The following is a 22,168-nucleotide window of genomic DNA, read 5'->3' on the forward strand; positions in this document are numbered from 1 at the left end:
TTGAAGGGAATCTCACGGGTGAAAGGTTATTTCTACTGGGCTAGTACGGAAGACCATCAACCAAAGTGCTTCTCTGTATTGTATTGCAGCTGAGAACAAGAGATAAAAGGTTTATGGTAATAAACCATGGTGCACCTAGGTGCAGCAGAGAAGCCTAGATAAACGTGGCTCCATCTTTACTGTAAGTACAGATTTTATGATGTGTCCCCAAAGCAACACATACTAAGAAATAGTGTTTATGAGAAGCAATGTGAAGGAAACCATAGGGACTAGAAATCGTTACCCATGTCACAGTGGTGGAAAACATTGTTTTGTCTGTCCATGGTGAAAATGTAGCAATGGAAAATTGCTGAAGCATCAGAACAAGCCTTGAGCAGATACAACCACCACCACGGTGATTATTAGGTGGGGGGTGGAGTTACTTTGCGCCAGTAACAATAAAATGCGGATATATTTTGTGCAGTGGAACTAAGCCGATTTACCAGCCTAAGGGCTCACCGTCTATCAATAAAATTACCCCCAATTGCAGATTAACAGGCAGGGGCCAAATTTATATTTATCTACAAATGGTTAGGTCTGGTAAGGGATTATATATATATATATATATATATATATATATATTGCTTAAACTAATTAAGGATTATCTGCACGGTAAGCTATTATTATGCAAGATAAGGAACAGAGATCGACACTGCGCAAAGGTGACGGCCCTGTAACACAGCTGGCTCTGTGTGAGTAGCGCCAATGTGTTCTACAGCTGTGTAGAGGCCTTAATACTGGCTAATGAGGATCACCGCAGCAGAGCTGACAAGTACGCGCTATACCTTCCAGATTATGTGCCTTACATGTCAGAGAAATTCATACAATGGATTCAAATAATTGACAATAGTTACACGAATGAGGTCAGATCTACATGATGCTTTAGCTAGCCGTATCGCCTTGACTTGCCGCAGGGGAAGTGGAATCAATTTAACAAGCCATTTAAAATTTCACAGCGTCTAACTGCAAGGAAACGTGCACTTGTTACAACATGTTTTATTGAAGGAAACGAGGACAAAAATATAAAGAAATAACATCTAAGGACAGGTTGCAATATAACATAGATCTTATTACCTCATAAGCATTTCCGCCAAACTTTTTGCATCTGAAAAACAGACAAACAAGAAATTGTAAAACACTACAATAAAAATACTCAAATATAACACAGGTGTTTCAGTCTTCCATTGTAATTGCTTAAACCACTGTACATGGTTGTGCATTTTATAGCAGAGGACACAACCTCAGGTTATGCCTCATAGCAGGAGGTTTTGATAGATAGCAAACAGATATCGAAACAGACCACGTACCATATAAACTAAACTTGTTACATTTACTGGGTTACAGCTAGATCGTGTCTTCTGCAGTCACCTTGTAATGCCTATTAAGGATTGTGAACATCCCATGTACAATAACAGTGCACCTGAGAAACATCCTGTGACATCATCATACTTTAGGAAGTCAGACAGCTTTCAGCCCTCTGCCCCTAAACGATCACGTGACCATTACCAGGGCCGGATTAAGGGCCAATTGGGCCTGGGTGTGAAATTGTGAAGGGCCTATACCGAGACAGGGAGGAGGTGTGATCAGTGCTGTGTGCGTGTGGCCTGAGCCATGTGGGTGTGACCAATGCTGTGTGGGTGTGGCCCGAGCCAGTTGACTGTGGACCAGTGTTGCGGGGGTGTGGCCAATGTCATATGGGTGTGTCTACTATAAGCTCCACTGTCTTCCTAAATACATAAAAATAAAAAAAAATTCTCTCCTGCCACGCGCACCCATGACATTGCGAAACACCCCAATGTATCTCCATATCTGCCGCAGTCCCTCATTTTCCAACAGCAGTTTGTCCCTCGGCAGCTAACACCATCTGAAGATGGCGCCTGCAGCAATATCCTATGATTTACAGTCAACAAACATTACCGGCAACGGCCGTTGCACTTCGTGGTCAGTTGACCTTGCAGGCGAAGTAGAGCTGCGGATGCACGAAACAGATGGGAAGTGACCGCTATCACTTCCCTTCTAGTTCTAACACATCACAGGGGCCGTCTCCTATCCGTGCCCCTCTCTCTGCATGTGTTACGACAAATAATAATTTCTTATTGCAGCAAATACCAGCGAAAAGAAGTGACAATTATCAGGTCCTAGACCCGATAACTGATGTATATGCCCCATAGAATTATTTCCAGGTCTTTAGTGGTTCTCATTCATAGTTTGATAATGAATTTATACATCAGCGCTATGTCCATCTCTTCTTCTTCAGTGGTCACTGCAGTTCCCGGCTGCTTGCACAGGGCCTAGAGGTTGCTGTCGTTTCTGTCTTACACTCCATGCGAAGCTCTGCAGTACTCACAGCAGATGTGTACAGGGGTGATACGGTGGAGTATGGCGACTGTAATATCATCTGGCAGGGAACTCTGACTCACCTAATCCATAAATATGGAAGACCTATTTAGCTCCTCATTGACTTGCCGCAGGGCAGCTTTGTTACATAGCTATACTCTGCATTCTTTATATAGCATTTGTCCCATTTACCTCCTTTTCTCAAAACTCCTTTAGTAAGCGTTTTCCCCTATTAATCAGTTTCCAGGCTGTTTGGGTGTAAAGCGCTCTCCCTGAGGGGTCTTTGTATGTGTGCAGTGGATGATGGCAGGAATAATCTGGGCACGTGACAGTGACATCACTGCAGACCTGGAATCTATGGGGCATACAAGTCACACAGCAGCCCCAGAATGTCATTTTTGTGGGCTAAACCAATATTCAAGGCACTGCTGTCTATTAACTCACTAGGGTCCAGTCACCTCACTGATGTACCTCATGAGGCAGACATTTTGTAGTCTGAACCAATGTTCCAGGCAATGCGGACAATTAATTTACTAGGGTCCAGTCACCTCACTTAGGGTGGGATTTACTATAAGCCATCGCCGCCTCTCGCCGCCTACCGCAGCGATACTAATCGCATATGTACTAACATATGCGATTAGTATCGCAATGCGGTATAGGAGGCCCCCCGCGATGATGTCTGCCGGGGTCTGCGGGGGTCTCAGTCACCTCCCAGACTCGGGAGGTGACGTGTGCATGGAATCCCCGGGCTCCTCCTCCTCCCCCCTGCAGCAGGAAGGAGACAAGGCTGTGATGCGGGGGAGAAGGAGGAGGGGGGCCGCACCAGCAGCAGCTCAGGTATGCCGGGGGAAGGGGGAGTCGTCGTGAGCGGCAGCGGGATGCGGCGTGAGGCGGCGGCGGCAAGAATCCCATAGGCTTCTATAGGGTATCGCCATAAAAAGATGGCGATACCCTATGAGGCGAAAACGCGGCGGTCGGGAGTTAGTACATATGAAAAATGCGGTAAAACGGGGGTTTTACCGCATTTTCCCTTTAGTAAATCCCGCCCTTACTGTTCCTTCATGAGGCAGACATTTTGTAGTCTGAACCAATGTTCCAGGCAATGCAGTCTACTAATTCACTAGGGTGTAGTCACCTCACTGATGTACCGCATGAGGCAGACATTTTGTAGTCTGAACCAATACTCAAGGTAATGCTGTCTACTAATTCACTAGAGTCCAGTCACCTCACTAATATACAGTACCTCATGAGGCAGACATTCTGTAGTCTGAACTAATTGGCTCTGACTACAAAATGTCTGCCTCATGGGGTGCTGTACACCAGTGAGGTGACTGGACCTAGTGAATTAGTAAACAGCATTACCTGGAGTACTGTTTCAGACTGCAAAATGTCTGCCTCATGAAGTACTGTACAGGTGTACTGTATTAGGGCTGCAGGTGTTCTACTCAGATAGCTCACAAACGTATGTACAGCATGCGTTGGAAAATTTCCTCCATAGAAAACAAGCTCATAAACGGTATGTGTGTGAACAGTAAATGAAAACTGGTAATGGTAATCTTGGCACCACTAAATGCAAGTTATGCCAGCATATTGCACTTATTCCTGCCAGACAATACCTGGATTGTATGCAGACATAATGCAGGCTATTGTCAGGTAAGTTAATGCTTTGGAAATATTTAGTCGCTTGTCTCGAACTATTTGCCCTGCAGCAAAATAAAATCTTCTTTCTAGTACATTACATAATGCAGTCACTTTATTCCTTTATACAAGTGAGAAATTATCTTCCTCGCTTTAAAGACTCAATTATGTTTCAGTTGCCATAAAGGCTATAACCATTTCATCTGTACAAATCAGTCTATCTATCTATCTATCTATCTATCTATCTATCTATCGGGATCCGGTCTGAAGATCGACAGTGTCTAGGTCGACAAAGATCGACAGTCACTAGGTCGACATGGATGGAAGGTCGACAGGGTTTATAGGTCGACAGGTCTAAAGGTCGACATGAGTTTTTCGCATTTTTTTTTTTGGGGATTTTTTCATACTTAACGATCCACGTGGACTACTGTTGGAACGGTAAAGTGTGCCGAGCGAAGCGGTAGCGGAGCGAAGGCACCATGCCCGAAGCATGGCGAGCGAAGCGAGCCATGCGAGGGGACGCGGTGCACTAATTTGGGATCCCGGTCACTTTACGAAGAAAACGACACCCAAAAAAAAAAAAAAATCCTCATGTCGACCTTTAGACCTGTCGACCTAGCACATGTCGACCTAGAAACCCTGTCGACCTTCCATCCATGTCGACCTAGTGACTGTCGACCTATAGTGGTCGACCTAAACATTGTCGACCTAGATACTGTCGATAAAACGAACCACACCCCTATCTATCTACACACACACACACACACACACACACACACACACACACACACACACACACACACGGTGTGCAAAATCTTTCTGGATATGGAGTGCATACTGTAGGTAGAGTAGACCAATATGACTGTCTGGTTGTGAACTGACTAAAGTTCTTGTGAAATGTCTAAGGCGCAGAGCCATATATAGAGGCACTGCACACTGAGAAGTCAGCGTGTTCACTTCCTTTACAAACACGTTATGGAGCTCATCAGAGGCCACTGGACAGCCATGATCTTCTATGACTACAAGAGTGGTCTACCAGAGCAAGAGACTATTGACCAACTACGAGCTGCTTTTGGGGAGGAAGCACAGTCCCAAACCACTGTGTTTGAGTGGTTTGCAGAATATCAGCGCAGAGTACGGTCCCTGGAAGACGATCAGTGCTGCGGGTGACCTGCATCAGCCATCACAGAGGACAGGACAATGCTGCCTTGCGGTCCACAGTTGAGGTGGACACCAGGATGAACGTGGCCCAGTTAGAGAATGAGGTAGGCATCTCATCAGGATCCATTGGCTTAATACTTCATGTATTAAGCCAATGGATCCTGCACGCTGGGTGCCCCCATCAGCTGACTCAAAAGCAGGAGGCGGCTTAGGTGACTTGGTGTTGCCGGGTTTGATGGCAGTCGCTCAAATTCTGTCTGGGAGATCATCAGTGTCAATGAATCCTGGATCTACAGTTTCGACCCTGAGACTAAACAAGAGTCGGTCCAGTGGACCTCAGTTGGAGGTGCACCGCCACAAAGGTTCTGACGTGAGCGCAGTGTGGCCAAGCAGATCGAGGCTGTTTTTGTGGCCAAGACTGGTCCTGTAGCTACTGTACTTTGCGTGCAGCAGTGCACAGTCACTGGGGAGTGGTACGTTACCCGATGCCTGCTCAAGTGCACTGTCCAAGAACTTGGAGTCGTGGTGCCCTTCTCCATCACGACAATGCACCTGACCACAGGTCAAGGAAAGTGGTTGATTTTCTGGCCAATGAACGCATCCAGGAGCTTAGTTGTCCACCGTACAGTCCAGACCTGAATCCCTGCAACTTCGTGATCCTACAAATCAAGCGCAAGATATGTAGAATTTGTTTTTTTTTAGTCCCCAGAAGATGCTATGGAGACCTTCATCCAGCAAGTACCATAGAAGACATACCCATTCAAACTGGTCCAGCTGCTTCATCAAGTGGTCTGAGGACTAGTGTGAAAGGGGATCTGTCGGGTTGCACTTGGGTCTAAACCTCGGGTTGCACTTGGGTCTAAAAAACTTGGGTTGCACCTGGGTGGAAAAACCTGGGTTCAAGCAGTTTATAGGTCTGAAAGGGGTATAAGATGTCACGACACAGTTTGAGAAGTGCTGCGCTAGATATCATTATGGGTAGTTCTGTGCCCACCTGCAGTGTTGTATCCAAGAGGTAGAGTTTGTATTAGGAAAAGTGTTTGTGTGTAGAGTCAGATCAGGGGGTGGGGGTAGGATTTAGGATGGGTTTATTTGGAAGGATCTATAAATAAATACTGCTAAATATAGGGTTGGCAAAAGTCACGTTCAAGTCACAAAACTATATATGATCAAAGTAATAATATAAGAAATTAAATTCTAAAAAACAACAACAACTTCTTCTGATAAACGTATAGAAATTAGTTTCCAGAACACAGGAGCCCCCAGTGATTTACTACTACTGTGGAACGTTGGATCATGGACTGTATAAATCAAGGTTACCATTCCTGGATATAATTCAACTCAGAAGCGTGATTAGGCACAAAATGCCCATTAGCTCTTAGACAGATACAAAGTTTAAAGAGACACTGGATAATAGGTGCAGTAGGCTCATTTTACAAGATTGAATAATAGATGTAGACGCAGAGCTCCATAAGACACCTTAAAACTTTCCCCTGCCAGCGGTGCCCTTGTGCGGTGTACGGTGACACTTTTACCTTTATACAGTAAGCTGCATAATTAAATCCCCTCACGCTTAACACAAAGCAAGGCAATGCTCAGTAATCTAAGTAACACTGGACGGGTGAGTCTGTAGCTCAGAAATCGCACACATCCTGCATTATGGACAATCTCAGCAAAAACACGTCTGATCGATAATATTCTGCTTGCACAATGGAAATAAACAGTCTGTAGCAGTATTACCCCGTGTAACCTCTGAAGAGAGCGTTCTCCTGCCAATAACGCAGTACACAACACAAACGCACATACATATCGATATAGGGGGTTTGTAAACCCAAAAAAAGTTATCAATTGGGCAAAACCATGTTGTACTGCAGGTGGGATGTGTTCAAACTGAAATCTAAATTGCAGTGTAAAAATAAAGCAGCCACTATTTACCCTGCACACAAACAATATAACCCACCTAAATCTAAATCTCTCTGCACGTTACATTTGCCCCACCTGCAGTGCAGCATGATTTTGCCCAATTGCTAACTTTTCTGGTTTCCTAACAACTCTGCAGAATTTTTTTTTAGAGACATTCCTTTTTAACATTTTTATCTTGCACTTTTATTTTCCAACAACATTCTTCATGGCTTGGTTGTAATTTTTGGGAGACTCGTGTAAATTATGTTGATGATGACTCCAACATGACAAAGTAAGTGTAGGAAACCCAAAGTCTCTTAATCTCACAATTTAGTCACTCATGATCTTATTGTGATTAATAGGCTGTTAAATCGGTGTCACTGTATGGAATTGTAATCTGTATTAAATCTATATAACATCTTATTTTAAAATACATTGCTGACAGAACATAGCCTACTTATTAAGCAAAGTAATTGTTATATACAGTTAAAGGGATAACCGACTATGGGCCTAATTCAAGGTTGATTGCTGCACTGCAGGTGGGGCAGATGTAACATGTGCAGAGAGAGTTAGATTTGGGTGGGTTATATTGTCTCTGTGCAGGGTAAACACTGGCTGCTTTATTTTTACACTACAATTTAGATTTCCGTTTGAACACACCCCACCCAAATCTAACTCTCTCTGCACATGTTACATCGGGACTATAATCATTAGAGTTTGATATAAAAAAATGATGTTCCATTAAGTGTTCCGTCATTTGCAGACATGTCCAGCTAAATAGGTGCACAGGTGTCCTCAACAGAGAGCCCTGGCTGAAACGCTGGAGTATAAAATGCTGGACATAAAAAGCCTGACGTCCTTATCTAGTCAGAGCACATGTTACATAGTGACAGGGACCGTGATTACCTCTCAGCCTCTTCAGCCTCTGCTCTCGCCTCCTGCGCCTGACAATCAACAGCAAAGCAAACAGGAGGAGGACGCCAATCAAGATGCAGGAAATTGTCACCAGCATTTTAATCCCCTTGTTGGTGGACAGTCCCTCCTCGCTGGTCACAATGGACTTTATGAGTGGGGGGATTGTACCTGCAAAAGAGACAGACCATGATGAGAAAAGGAGAATTACTATTATTAGCATGTAGAAACAAATACCTGCAGCTCCGCACAGAGCAAAGATACAAAACAGGGTAAGCAAAGTAACAAAATGACATGTAGACATCACACGTGTAGGCATAGTTACGGTGTATAACTATTGGCTGATGTAGAGAGCCTATGGGGAAGGATGGCTCTCCTCACCTTATTTCAGTGGCTTTTTGTTACCTTTAAGGACCCTGCCAACCACTTAGTAAAGAAGTCATGCTGACTCTTGTCTCCTGAGTTCTTGAGTCACAGTAATACGGATGGAGGAAACATGTAGGTAAGAAATTTGAATATTTCTTATAAAGAACAAATCCTCCTCTTGCAAACTTGAATATCTAACAAGAGGACTCAACAATGCTCTCTGTATTTAGACAACCCACATTACTGCGTCATCCACCCAACATCACTGACTTTCACACCTATGCCATCCTCTCACCTTCTCCACTTCTTATCGCACAATGCCTGCAACTCGCCCACCTCTCCAACTTGTCCATCTCCACAGCATCTTCCCCTTGTACTTAACCATACTCTCAGCTCCCATCAAATAACCTTCCCTTAACCCTATCTTGACTGCTTCACAAACTCTCTCTTTTTCACTCCCTCCATGTTCATCTCCAGTCTTGTTAATGCGTCCCTCACTAATTTCTTGTTAATGCGTCCCTCACTAATTTCTTGTTAATGCGTCCCTCACTAATTTCTTGTTAATGCGTCTCTCACTAATCCCCTCCTCTATTTCTGCCTTGTCCCACAAGGTTTCATCCTTGGTCATCTGATCTTCTCACTGTACAGGTTCTTCCTCATTACCTTTGATCTCCAGTACCACAAAACCCTATGATGCCCAAGTTACCATCCTTTTTTCACAACCCCCACTCTTCTCTCCTTTCTCATATGCCCTGTTGTCTCTCAGCTATCTTCTCATTAACATCCCAATGCTTTGAATTCTCAAAATGTCTAAAACGGACATTGTCTCCACTCCAGAGACGCTAAAAGCCCAGTCTCTAAAAGTCCACCACACACAACTCTACTCTTTCTCCTCTGGCCCTTATGTCTTATGCTGCCTGGATGTCACAATGGAGGTCAGCCTCTCCTTGACGCCCCATCTCCAGTTTGTCTCCTAAGACTCCCCCTTGAATCCACAAAACATTGCCACAGTCTTTTATCCAAACTGTAATAAGACAACATTGTAAAACTGTGACAAAGCACTCAGACAAAAAAAAAAAAAAAATTCAATTAAAGTCTTATTTGCATATTCTAGTGACATTAAACAGTTTACTGGCATGTATCAAGTTCGCTGGTATAGGAGGGCAAGGAAGAAGGAAATGTTAGTCAAGCAGAAAGATGAGAAGAAGAGAGGAAAGGGGGATGGGAAAGAAGTCTACATCCTATCGTGGATCTCTTGGTGGAGAGGTAAAGTGGGATGTACAGGGAGACCAGTACCTCATGCTAGATACATATGACATTGGAGCAATCCCACCACACATGGGCCATTGTGCTGGGCTCCAGGCAGCCCCACCAACAATGGTCTGAGATGCTCTGATAATGTACGCGTAGATAGAACAAGATATGGCTAATAGAGCAGCTTAGAAGCACCTTCCTTGAGCCTACAGTAACACAGACTGATGTTTTTAAAATTGGTTCAATTCCTACGGATGAAGAGACTCCTGTATATTTTCCTCCCATCTAAGTTCATGTTGGACTTTAAGCGCTTGTTTATACAGGTATAATGTCTAAGTCGTAGGACACAGTATATAGTAAAGATGAGGCTTTTCTTGCTGAGGCATAGAGAATACACAGTAGTGGTATGGCAGAGATCTTCATTGTAATTAGTGATGCCTAATTTGCAAATATTGATAAAAGCAAGTTGTGGACAAGTTAAAGTCTGGGAAATGTTGTATGTCAGGCAAAAAATAGTTCTCCAGAACTAATAATACTCCAGAAAAGACAGGACAGCAGTAGTTTGTGGTAAATGTGCTCTCCAAGAAAGCAATCTACTCTCATGTGTTTAATGTAATAGTATCCATCCTGGAGATTCACTAACCGCCAACGAACGTTGGTGACATTAATGCACAAAGCAAAGTTGACTCATACAACAGGTGAGGGCAGGGCTATGTATTGTGTATTTTTGTTCAACTGTGAAACAAAATGATCAATAAGAGACTATAGATTTGGTCAGTTGGTAAGCTTTGTACGACATATACCGCCATTCCTTTAAAGACAACTTTTCAGTCATCCATAGGCATTACTGTCCAAAGACTTTATTTCTTCTATTATAGGTGAATGTATTGGTAGTGCATAGCATATTTATATGAAAATATTACACTCTGCATACGGGGTACCCGTAAATTATTTTCTTTTCTCCATACTCCATGTATCCAATATTAAAGTGGAGCTAAAGGTGCCGCTCTCACTTGACAAAACTACTCCAATACTCTTCTATAGCCACATTCAAAAACTATTTGGTGAAGAGAAAGCAGCATGTGACTGTACCAATGTAATAGCGTCTGAGTACATGCAAACTCGGATGTTTTCTACTCAGAACAATAACGCCCGGTAAAAAAGTCAGAACCAGATGTTTTCCCCATGTTAAACATACAAATCAGGCGATGTAATGGAGTTTGGAAATCTCACACAAAACAGCTCTACCAGGTCGGACATAAATAGAGATTTTTTTTTTGTGTGTGAGTTGTAATGGTCAGTTTTGAAAAAAACAATTACAAGTACACAATTGCAGCACATTAACAAGAAATTACAATTTTAAAAATTATTTTTCACCTTAAATAAAAAAATAAGATTTTAAACCTACCGGTAAATCTTTTTCTCCTAGTCCGTAGAGGATGCTGGGGACTCCGTAAGGACCACGAGGAATAGACGGGCTCCGCAGGAGACATGGGCACTAAAAAAGAACTTTAGGTATGGGTGTGCACTGGCTCCTCCCTCTATGCCCCTCCTCCAGACCTCAGTTAGAGAAACTGTGCTCAGAGGAGACGGACAGTACGAGGAAAGGATTTTGGAAATCCAAGGGTAAGATTCATACCAGCCACACCATTCACACCATATAACATGGGATACACGAACCAGTCAACAGTATGAAACAAAACCAGTATCAGTCCAAAACTGATCCAAACTGAAAACATAACCCTTATGTAAGCAACAACTATATACAAGTCTTGCAGGATGTTGTCCGCACTGGGACGGGCGCCCAGCATCATCTACGGACTAGGAGAAATAGATTTACCGGTAGGTTTAAAATCTTATTTTCTCTTACGTCCTAGAGGATGCTAGGGACTCCGTAAGGACCATGGGGATTATACCAAAGCTCCAAACCGGGCGGGAGAGTGCGGATGACTCTGCAGCACCGATTGAGCAAACATGAGGTCCTCATCAGCCAGGGTATCAAACTTGTAGAATTTTGCAAAAGTGTTTGAACCCGACCAAGTCGCCGCTCGGCAATGTTGTAAAGCCGAGACGCCTCGGGCAGCCGCCCAAGAAGAGCCCACCTTCCTAGTGGAATGGGCCTTTACCGAATTCGGTAACGGCAATCCAGCCGTAGAATGAGCCTGCTGGATCGTGTTACAGATCCAGCGAGCAATAGTCTGCTTAGACGCAGGAGTGCCAACTTTGTTGGCTGCATACAGGATAAACAGGGCCTCTGTTTTCCTAACCCGAGCCGTTCTGGCCACATAAATTTTCAATGCCCTGACCACATCCAGGGACTCGGAATCCTCCACGTCCCTAGTAGCCACCGGCACCACAATAGGTTGGTTCATATGAAAAGAAGAAACCACCTTAGGCAGAAACTGAGGACGAGTCCGCAACTCAGCTCTATCTACATGAAAAATCAGATAAGGACTTTTGTGAGACAAAGCCGCCAACTCCGACACTCGCCGCGCCGAAGCCAAAGCCAATAACATGACCACTTTCCAAGTGAGATACTTCAATTCAACAGTTTGAAGAGGTTCAAACCAGTGAGACTTAAGAAACCGTAACACCACGTTAAGGTCCCATGGTGCCACCGGAGGCACAAAAGGAGGCTGGATATGCAGCACCCCTTTCACGAAAGTCTGGACTTCTGGAAGAGAAGCCAATTCCTTGTGAAAGAAAATGGATAGGGCCGAAATCTGAACCTTAATGGAGCCTAACTTTAGGCCCAAATTCACTCCCGTTTGCAGGAAGTGGAGAAAACGGCCCAGATGGAATTCTTCCGGAGGAGCAGTCCTGGCTTCGCACCAAGATACATACTTCCTACAGATACGGTGATAATGTTTTGATGTCACCTCCTTCTTAGCCTTTATCAGAGTAGGAATGACCTCATCCGGAATGCTCTTTTTCGCTAGGATCCTGCGTTCAACCGCCATGCCGTCAAACGCAGTCGCGGTAAGTCCTGGAACAGACAGGGCCCTTGTTGTAACAGGTCTTCCCTGAGAGGAAGAGGCCACGGATCTTCTGTGAGCATTTCCTGCAGATCCGGATACCAGGCCCTTCGAGGCCAATCTGGAACAATGAGAATTGTCTGAATCCCTCTTCGCCTTATGATTCTCAGTATCTTTGAGATGAGAGGAAGAGGAGGAAACACATAGACCGACTGGAACACCCACGGTGTCACCAGGGCGTTCACTGCTACCGCCTCAGGGTCCCTTGACCTGGCGCAATATCTCGGAAGTTTCTTGTTGAGGCGTGAAGCCATCATGTCTATTTGAGGCAGCCCCCACTGACTTGCAATCTCTGCGAAGACTTCCTGATGAAGTCCCCACTCTCCTGGATGCAGATCGTGTCTGCTTAGGAAGTCTGCCTCCCAGTTGTCCACTCCCGGAATGAAGACTGCTGACAGAGCGCTTACATGACTCTCCACCCATCGAAGAATCTTTGAGGCTTCTGCCATTGCCACTCTACTCCTTGTGCCGCCTTGGCGGTTTACATGATCATGGAACCTGCCGAATGGAATAGCCTCGTAAGACGCCACCATCTTTCCCAGAACTCGAGTGCAGTGATGTACCGACACCCTGTCTGGCTTTAACAGGTCCCTGACCAAGCTCTGAAGTTCCTGGGCCTTTTCCATCGGGAGAAAGACCCTCTTTTGTTCCGTGTCCAGAATCATGCCTAAGAAAGGCAATCGGGTCGTTGGAACTAACTGTGACTTCGGTAGATTGAGAATCCAACCATGTTGTTGCAACACCCTCAGGGAGAGAGATACGCTGTCCAGCAACTGTTATCTCGATCTCGCTTTTATCAGGAGATCGTCCAAGTATGGGATAATTGTGACACCCTGCTTGCGCAGGAGCACCATCATCTCTGCCATTAATTTGGTAAAAATCCTCGGGCCGTGGAAAGCCCAAACGGCAACGTCTGAAATTGGTAATGACAATTCTGTACCACAAATCTCAGGAACACCTGATGAGGTTGATATATGGGGACATGAAGGTATGCATCCTTTATGTCTAGGGACACCATATAATCTCCCCCTTCCAGACTTGCGATGACCGCTCTGAGCGATTCCATCTTTAACTTGAACCTCTTTAAGTATAGGTTTAAGGATTTTAAATTCAGAATGGGTCTGACTGAACCGTCCGGTTTCGGGACCACAAACAGGGTTGAGTAATAGCCCAGCAGGGGAACTTTGACCACCACTTGTTGAAGGCACAACTTTTGAATTTCTGCCAAAACTACCTCCCTCTCTGGGGAAGAAGTCAGCAGTGCCGATTTGAAAAACCGGCGAGGAGGCACCTCTTCGAATTCCAGCTTGTACCCCTGGGAAACAATGTCTATTGCCCAGGGATCCACCTGAGAGTGAACCCAGACTTGGCTGAAAAGACGAAGACGTGCCCCCACAGGAGCGGACTCCCCCCGCGGAGCCCCAGCGTCATGCGGTGGATTTAGTAGAAGCCGGGGAGGACTTTTGTTCTTGGAAACTGGCTGTAGCTGGCAGCTTTTTCCCTTTGCCCTTACCTCTGGCAAGAAAGGAAGATTCCCGAGCTATCTTGGATTTATGCGACCGAAAGGACTGCATCTGATAATGTGGCGCTTTCTTAGGCTGCGAGGAAACATAAGGTAAAAAGGTTGATTTACCTGCAGTAGCCGTGGAAACTAGGTCCACGAGACCTTCCCCAAACAATTCCTCACGCTTGTAAGGCAAAACCTCCATATGCCGTTTCGAGTCGGCATCACCCGACCACTGTCGGGTCCACAGTGCTCGCCTGGCAGAAATCGCCATAGCGTTCGCTCTGGACCCCAGTATGCCCACATCCCTCTGAGCCTCCCTCATATAAAGGACCGCATCCTTAATATGGCCCAGGGTCAATAAAATAGTTTCCTTATCCATCGTATCCATATCAGCAGATAAGGTATCGGTCCACGCTATTACAGCGCTAGAAACCCAAGCCGACGCTATTGCCGGCCTGAGTAATGTACCGGTATGTGTGTAAATCGACTTCAAGGTAGTTTCCTGCTTGCGATCAGCAGGATCCCTGAGAGAAGCGGTATCCTGAGACGGCAACGCCACCTTTTTGGAAAGGCGCATCAACGCTTTGTCCACCCTTGGGGAGGATTCCCACCGTATCCTGTCCTTTATCGGGAAAGGATACGCCATAAGAATCCTTTTGGGAATCTGCAGTTTCTTGTCTGGAGTTTCCCAAGCACTTTCAAATAACTCATTTAATTCAAAAAAAGGTGGAAAAGTAATCTCAGGCTTCTTTTCTTTGAACATGTGGATCTTTGGATTAGGTACAGCGGGGTCATCTATAATATGCAGCACATCCTTTATAGCAATAATCATATAATGAATACTCTTTGCCAATTTTGGCTGCAACCTCGCATCATCATAATTGACACTGGATTCAGAATCCGTGTCGGTATCTGTGTCGACTACCGGAGAAAGCGGGCGTTTTTGAGACCAAGAAGGCCCCTGTGACATAGGGAAAGGCAGGGCATGACCCCCTGTACCGTCCCTGGACTCTACTTTGTCCGAACGTTTGTGCAATAAATTCACATTTGCATTTAAAATATTCCACATATCCATCCAGTCATGTGTCGGCGTTGCCGACGGAGACACCACACTAATGCGCTCCACCTCATCCCTAGGAGAGCCTTCCGCTTCAGACATGCCGACACGCACGTACTGACACACCACACACTCAGGGAAAGCTCTAATCTGGAGACAATTCCCCCACAAGGCCCTTTGGAGAGACAGAGAGAGAGTATGCCAGCACACACCCAGCGCCAATAACCCTGGAAAAAATTACCCAGATACAGCACATCTTTATATATGTACTGCGCCAAATTATGTGCCCCCCCACCCTTCTTTAAAACCCTCTGTCACCGGTGATCAGCAGGGGAGAGTCCGGGGAGCCAGCTTCTCAGCGTGTGCTGTGGAGAAAATGGCGCTGGTGAGTGCTGAGGGAGAAGCCCCGCCCCCTCAGTGGCGGGCTTCAGTCCCGCTCTTTTAAAACAACTGGCGGGGATTCACTGTAAATACCACAAAAAAGTGTATATATATGTATAGCCAGTCTTAGAGGTATACATTACTGCCCAGGGCCCCCCCCCCCCCCCCCGTGCCCTGCACCCAACAGTGTGCGCTGTGTGTGTTCTGTGAGGGAGCAATGGCGCGCAGCGTTACCGCCGCGCGTTACCTCAGTGAAGCTCTGAAGTCTTCTGCCGCCTTTGAAGTCTTCTGTCTTCCTATACTCACCCGGCTTCTATCTTCAGGCTCTGCGAGGAGGAGGGCGGCGCGGCTCCGGGACGAAGCGCTAGGGGAGACCTGCGTTCTGACTCCCTCTGGAGCTAATGGTGTCCAGTAGCCTAAGAAGCAGAGCCTATCGTTTAAGTAGGTCTGCTTCTCTCTCCTCAGTCCCACGGTGCAGGGAGCCTGTTGCCAGCAGGTCTCCCTGAAAATAAAAAACCTAACAAAATACTTTCTTTCAGGAAGCTCTGGAGAGCTCCCTGTAATGCACCCAGTCTCCTCTGGGCACAGTATCTAACTGAGGTCTGGAGGAGGGGCATAGAGGGAAGAGCCAGTGCACACCCATACCTAAAGTTCTTTCTTAGTGCCCATGTCTCATGCGGAGCCCGTCTATTCCCCATGGTCCTTACGGAGTCCCCAGAATCCTCTAGGACGTAAGAGAAATAAACAAAAATACTTTGATCTCTCAAAATAGTCTGTGTACATTTTGCTCGGGAAAATGCATCTTAGACACAAAACGAAACGAATAGGACACACATGCAGCTCCTGCTAATTAAAATGATATGCAGCATGCCTATATTCTGTGTGTAATAGCAAATGTATCTGCATACAATGTTATGCTACAGTGTATTCCAGACAAACACTGTAACATAATTTGGTATGCGGATACAGCTGCTATTCCATATAGCCATGCATAAGCTGCTTGTTTGTCCTGGAGGACGGGGGGTTTAGATAGGGTGTGTGATACTTCAATCATGGGGTTTCTGGGTGACAATGGTTGACATTCTATCACTGTGCAACTGTTAAACTAATAGCCACTTTCTGGTTGCTCTCAAAACATCTGATGCAGGGGTGTATCTACCCATTGGCCAGGATGGCACTCGCCAGGGGCGCCAGGCAAGGAGGGGGCGCCGCCTGGCGGTGCCACCCGCGGCCAGAGGGTAGAAGAGTAGTACTGTCAGATTGTACCTGGTGAGAGTCTGTTACTGCCGGCACGGCGCCGGTGTCCGTCAGCACCGCACTGCACTGCACCAGTGATCAGACTAGTGTCCGGCAGCACCGCACTTGTAATCAGACTCAAAATAAACTACAGCTCCCAGCAGCCCTTGTTGCTGGGAGCTCCTGGCAGCAAGGGCTGCTGGGAGCTGTAGTTTATTTTGAGTCTGATTACAAGTGCGGTGCTGCTCGACACTAGTCTGATCACTAGTGCAGTGCGGTGCTGACGGACACCGGCAGTAACACACTCTCACCCAGAGCTGGCCTTAGCCAATAGGCATTATAGGCAAATGTCGAGGGCAACTGGAATGCCCAGGGGCATCCGTTCCCAAGGCTAGGGCCAGATCTGTTATCGCAGCCATCCAGGAGGAGAGAGGAGAGTTAAGGGTCCCATACACTTATACGACATGACGGTCCGTCATTTCGTCTAGGATTTCCCTTCAACCTCCCGGCAGCCTCGCGGGCGGCAGGATAGTAAAAGATACATCGTATGCTGTCCTTTTGTATACAATGTATCTTTTACTATCCCAGCCATTCCTGCGGCGTCCGACATGCACTCGTGATATGTCGGATCTAGGGTGATCCGATCCGATGCTCACGGGAACGTGCATCGGATCGGATCGGGTGTAAAGCACAACGAAAATGCCCAATTTCACCCAATATATCGGCCCGAATTGGGGAGAAATCGGGCATTATCATTCTAGTGTATGGGGCCCTTTAGGACGTAGGCAGCAGCAGCAGCACACAGAGCCGGATCTCTGCTCACACAGGTAGGAAGTGACTTTACTTTCACTTTCTGCCTGCCCTGTGACTGAGCACAGATGGCAGCTGCAGAGGAAGCCAGACACTGAGCCTGCGGAGCCAGGACCCTGCCCCAGCACTGCAGCATCACAGCACAAAGGTAAGATATGGATGGGGCAACGGGGGACTTATGAGGAGAGGAAGGTGGTTGATAACACTGCTATGGGGGGGAGACCTATGGGGAGTGGGTGAAGGGGGGTAATGACACTGCTATGTGGGAGTGGGAGACCTATGGGGCATACTTACCTACTCTCCCGGAAGCTGCGGGAGGCTCCCGTTTTTTGGGGTAGCCCCCCGCACCCCCGGAAGAGTGGGCATGTCTCCCGCATCCTGCTCGCACCCTAGTGATGCGGGCAGGATGGAGAGATAACCTCTCGCATTCGCGGGTCCGTCGGGTGGAGAAGGGGTTAAAATGACGCAAATCGCGTCATTTTAGCCCCGCCCCCTTTCCACGGACCCGCGAATCGTGGCATTTCCCGATGCGGGGGCGGGGCTTAGTTATGTCACAGTCCGGCCCCGCCCCCCGAAGAAACCTGCAGTGTCTCCTCTCCGGGCTTCTCCCGGAGAGGAGAATTACAAAGTAGGTAAGTATGCTATGGGGAGTGGGGGAAGGGGGTAATGACACTGCTATGTGGGAGAGCTATGAGGAGTGGGGGAAGGGGGTAATGACACTGCTATGTGGGAGACCTATGGGGAGTGGGGGAAGGGGGTAATGACACTGCTATGTGGGAGACCTATGGGGAGTGGGGGAAGGGGGTAATGACACTGCTATGTGGGAGACCTATGGGGAGTGGGGGAAGGGGGTAATGACACTGCTATGTGGGAGTGGGAGACCTATGAGGAGTGGGGGAAGGGGGTAATGACACTGCTGTGTGGGAGACCTATGGGGAGTGGGGGAAGGGGGTAATGACACTGCTATGGTGGAGTGGGAGACCTATGAGGAGTGGGGGAAGGGGGTAATGACACTGCTATGTGGGAGACCTATGGGGAGTGGGGGAAGGGGGTAATGACACTGCTATGTGGGAGACCTATGGGGAGTGGGGGAAGGGGGTAATGACACTGCTATGTGGGAGACCTATGGGGAGTGGGGGAAGGGGGTAATGACACTGCTATGTGGGAGACCTATGGGGAGTGGGGGAAGGGGGTAATGACACTGCTATGTGGGAGTGGGAGACCTATGGGGAGTGGGGGAAGGGGGTAATGACACTGCTATGTGGGAGTGGGAGACCTATGGGGAGTGGGGGAAGGGGGTAATGACACTGCTATGTGGGAGTGGGAGACCTATGGGGAGTGGGGGAAGGGGGTAATGACACTGCTATGTGGGAGTGGGAGACCTATGGGGAGTGGGGGAAGGGGGTAATGACACTGCTATGTGGGAGACCTATGGAGAGTGGGGGAAGGGGGTAATGACACTGCTATGTGGGAGACCTATGGGGAGTGGGGGAAGGGGGTAATGACACTGCTATGTGGGAGACCTATGGAGAGTGGGGGAAGGGGGTAATGACACTGCTATGTGGGAGACCTATGGGGAGTGGGGGAAGGGGGTAATGACACTGCTATGTGGGAGACCTATGGGGAGTGGGGGAAGGGGATAATGACACTGCTATGTGGGAGACCTATGGGGAGTGGGGGAAGGGGGTAATGACACTGCTATGTGGGAGACCTATGGAGAGTGGGGGAAGGGGGTAATGACACTGCTATGTGGGAGACCTATGGGGAGTGGGGGAAGGGGGTAATGACACTGCTATGTGGGAGACCTATGGGGAGTGGGGGAAGGGGGTAATGACACTGCTATGTGGGAGTGGGAGACCTATGAGGAGTGGGGGAAGGGTGTAATGACACTGCTATGTGGGATGGGAGACCTATGGGGAGTGGGGGAAGGGGGTAATGACACTGCTATGTGGGAGACCTATGGGGAGTGGTGGAAGGGGGTAATGACACTGCTATGTGGGAGGCCTATGGGGAGTGGGGGAAGGGTGTAATGACACTGCTATGAGGGGGAGAACTATGGAAAGTGGGGGCACAGGGGAATATGACACTGTTATTGGGGGGAGACATGGGGGTGTAGGAGCAGCTGATAACACTACTATTAGGGGGTAGGGCATGAGGCAGAGACACATGGGGAGGTGGGGTTCAGGGGGCTAATTGCTCTGCTATGGGCGAGGGGGCATAGGCATGCACACGGTGGGTGGCATGTGTGCACAGGCACACCCTGATGTTGGGCACCCCCCACATGCCTAGTCAGACACTGCACAAATATTTAATATAGAACCAGCCCTGGCCAGCACTTGCTGACTAATTACACATAATACACACTATGCAGTCACAATGTGCGGGTACCATCTCTTCCCGGCTCCCATTGTGACACTGTCTGCCGTGATTCCTAACCTGCCAATGGAAGCGGACACCGCATACCAGGAGAAGGTTCTGTGTGTGAGCTGTACTGCCTGATAGGGGGAGATCTGTCTCAGGGGGATGGGGGAATCTTCTATATTGGGAGGAGGGGGCTATTCTGTGTAAGGGAGATAATGTGTCTGAGAGGAAGGGGATCCCTGGACTAGCGGGAAATAATCTGAGGGAGCAAGGTGCAGGTGTGAGAGATGGAAAGTGGGAGTGAGGTGCAGGGGAGATGGAAGCTGGGACCAAGGTGCAAGTGTGAGACATGGAAGGTGGGAGTGAGGTGTAGGGGAGACGGAAGGTGGGAGCGAGGTGTAGGGGAGACGGAAGGTGGGAGCGAGGTGTAGGGGAGAAAGAAGGTGGGAGTGAAGAAGAGATGTGAGAGATGGAAGGTGGGAGCGAGGTGCAGGGGAGATGGAAGGTGGGAGCGAGGTGCAGGGGAGATGGAAGGTGGGAGCGAGGTGCAGGTGTGAGACATGGAAGGTGGGAGTGAGGTGTAGGGGAGATAGAAAGTGGGAGCGAGGTGCAGGGGAGACGGAAGGTGGGAGTGAAAACGAGGTTTGAGAAATGGAAGGTGGGAGTGAGGTACAGGGGAGACGGAAGGTGGGAGCGAGGTGCAGGGGAGATAGAAGGTGGGAGCGAGGTGCTGGGGAGACGGAAGGTGGGAGTGATGAAGAGGTGTGAGAGATGGAAGGTGGGAGTGAGGTACAGGGGAGATGGAAGGTGGGAGCGAGGTGCAGGTGTGAGACATGGAAGGTGGGAGTGGGGTGCAGGGGAGATGGAAGGTGGGAGCGAGGTGCAGTGGAGATGGAAGGTGGGAGCGAGGTGCAGGGGAGACGGAAGGTGGGAGTGAAAACGAGGTTTGAGAAATGGAAGGTGGGAGTGAGGTACAGGGGAGACGGAAGGTGGGAGCGAGGTGCTGGGGAGACGGAAGGTGGGAGTGAAGAAGAGGTGTGAGAGATGGAAGGTGGGAGTGAGGTACAGGGGAGACGGAAGGCGGGAGCGAGGTGCAGGGGAGATGGAAGGTGGAAGTGAAGAAGAGGTGTGAGAGATGGAAGGTGGGAGTGAGGTACAGGGGAGACAGAAGGTGAGAGCGAGGTGCAGGGGAGATGGAAGGTGGGAGCGAGGTGCAGATGTGAGACATGGAAGGTGGGAGTGAGGTGTAGGGGAGATAGAAAGTGGGAGCGAGGTGCAGGGGAGATGGAAGGTGGGAGTGAAGAAGAGATGTGAGAGATGGAAGGTGGGAGCGAGGTGCAGGGAAGATGGAAGGTGGGAGCGAGGTGCAGGGGAGACGGAAGGTGGGAGCGAGGTGCAGGTGGGAGACATGGAAGGAGGGAGTGAGGTGCAGGGGAGATAGAAAGTGGGAGCGAGGTGCAGGGGAGACGGAAGGTGGGAGTGAAGAAGAGGTGCGAGAGATGGAAGGTGGGAGTGAGGTGTAGGGGAGATAGAAGGTGGGAGCGAGGTGCTGGGGAGACGGAAGGTGGGAGTGAAGAAGAGGTGTGAGAGATGGAAGGTGGGAGTGAGGTACAGGGGAGACGGAAGGCGGGAGCGAGGTGCAGGGGAGATGGAAGGTGGAAGTGAAGAAGAGGTGTGAGAGATGGAAGGTGGGAGTGAGGTACAGGGGAGACAGAAGGTGAGAGCGAGGTGCAGGGGAGATGGAAGGTGGGAGCGAGGTGCAGGTGTGAGACATGGAAGGTGGGAGTGAGGTGTAGGGGAGATAGAAAGTGGGAGCGAGGTGCAGGGGAGATGGAAGGTGGGAGTGAAGAGATGTGAGAGATAGAAGGTGGGAGCGAGGTGCAGGGGAGACGGAAGGTGGGAGTGAAGAAGAGATGTGAGAGATGGAAGGTGGGAGCGAGGTGCAGGGGAGATGGAAGGTGGGAGCGAGGTGCAGGGGAGACGGAAGGTGGGAGCGAGGTGCAGGTGGGAGACATGGAAGGTGGGAGTGAGGTGCAGGGGAGATAGAAAGTGGGAGCGAGGTGCAGGGGAGACGGAAGGTGGGAGTGAAGAAGAGGTGCGAGAGATGGAAGGTGGGAGTGAGGTGTAGGGGAGATAGAAGGTGGGAGCGAGGTGCTGGGGAGACAGAAGGTG

General features: G+C 48.4%; 1 protein-coding gene across 3 annotated transcripts in view; it reads right to left on the reverse strand.

Annotated features, from left to right (window-relative positions):
- Positions 1-22,168, reverse strand: part of DSCAM (DS cell adhesion molecule) — a 796,975-nt gene that overhangs the window by 72,906 nt on the left and 701,901 nt on the right. For all 3 annotated transcript variants that reach the window (XM_063956595.1, XM_063956594.1, XM_063956596.1), the window contains 2 exons: positions 7,984-8,160; positions 1,114-1,144 (listed from right to left, as the gene is read on the reverse strand). In XM_063956595.1, the coding sequence (XP_063812665.1) occupies positions 1,114-1,144; positions 7,984-8,160 (208 nt within the window). The remainder of the gene's footprint in view (positions 1-1,113; positions 1,145-7,983; positions 8,161-22,168) is intronic.

The sequence above is a fragment of the Pseudophryne corroboree genome, chromosome 2 (genome assembly GCF_028390025.1).
Source record: "Pseudophryne corroboree isolate aPseCor3 chromosome 2, aPseCor3.hap2, whole genome shotgun sequence".
NCBI lineage: Eukaryota > Metazoa > Chordata > Amphibia > Anura > Myobatrachidae > Pseudophryne > Pseudophryne corroboree.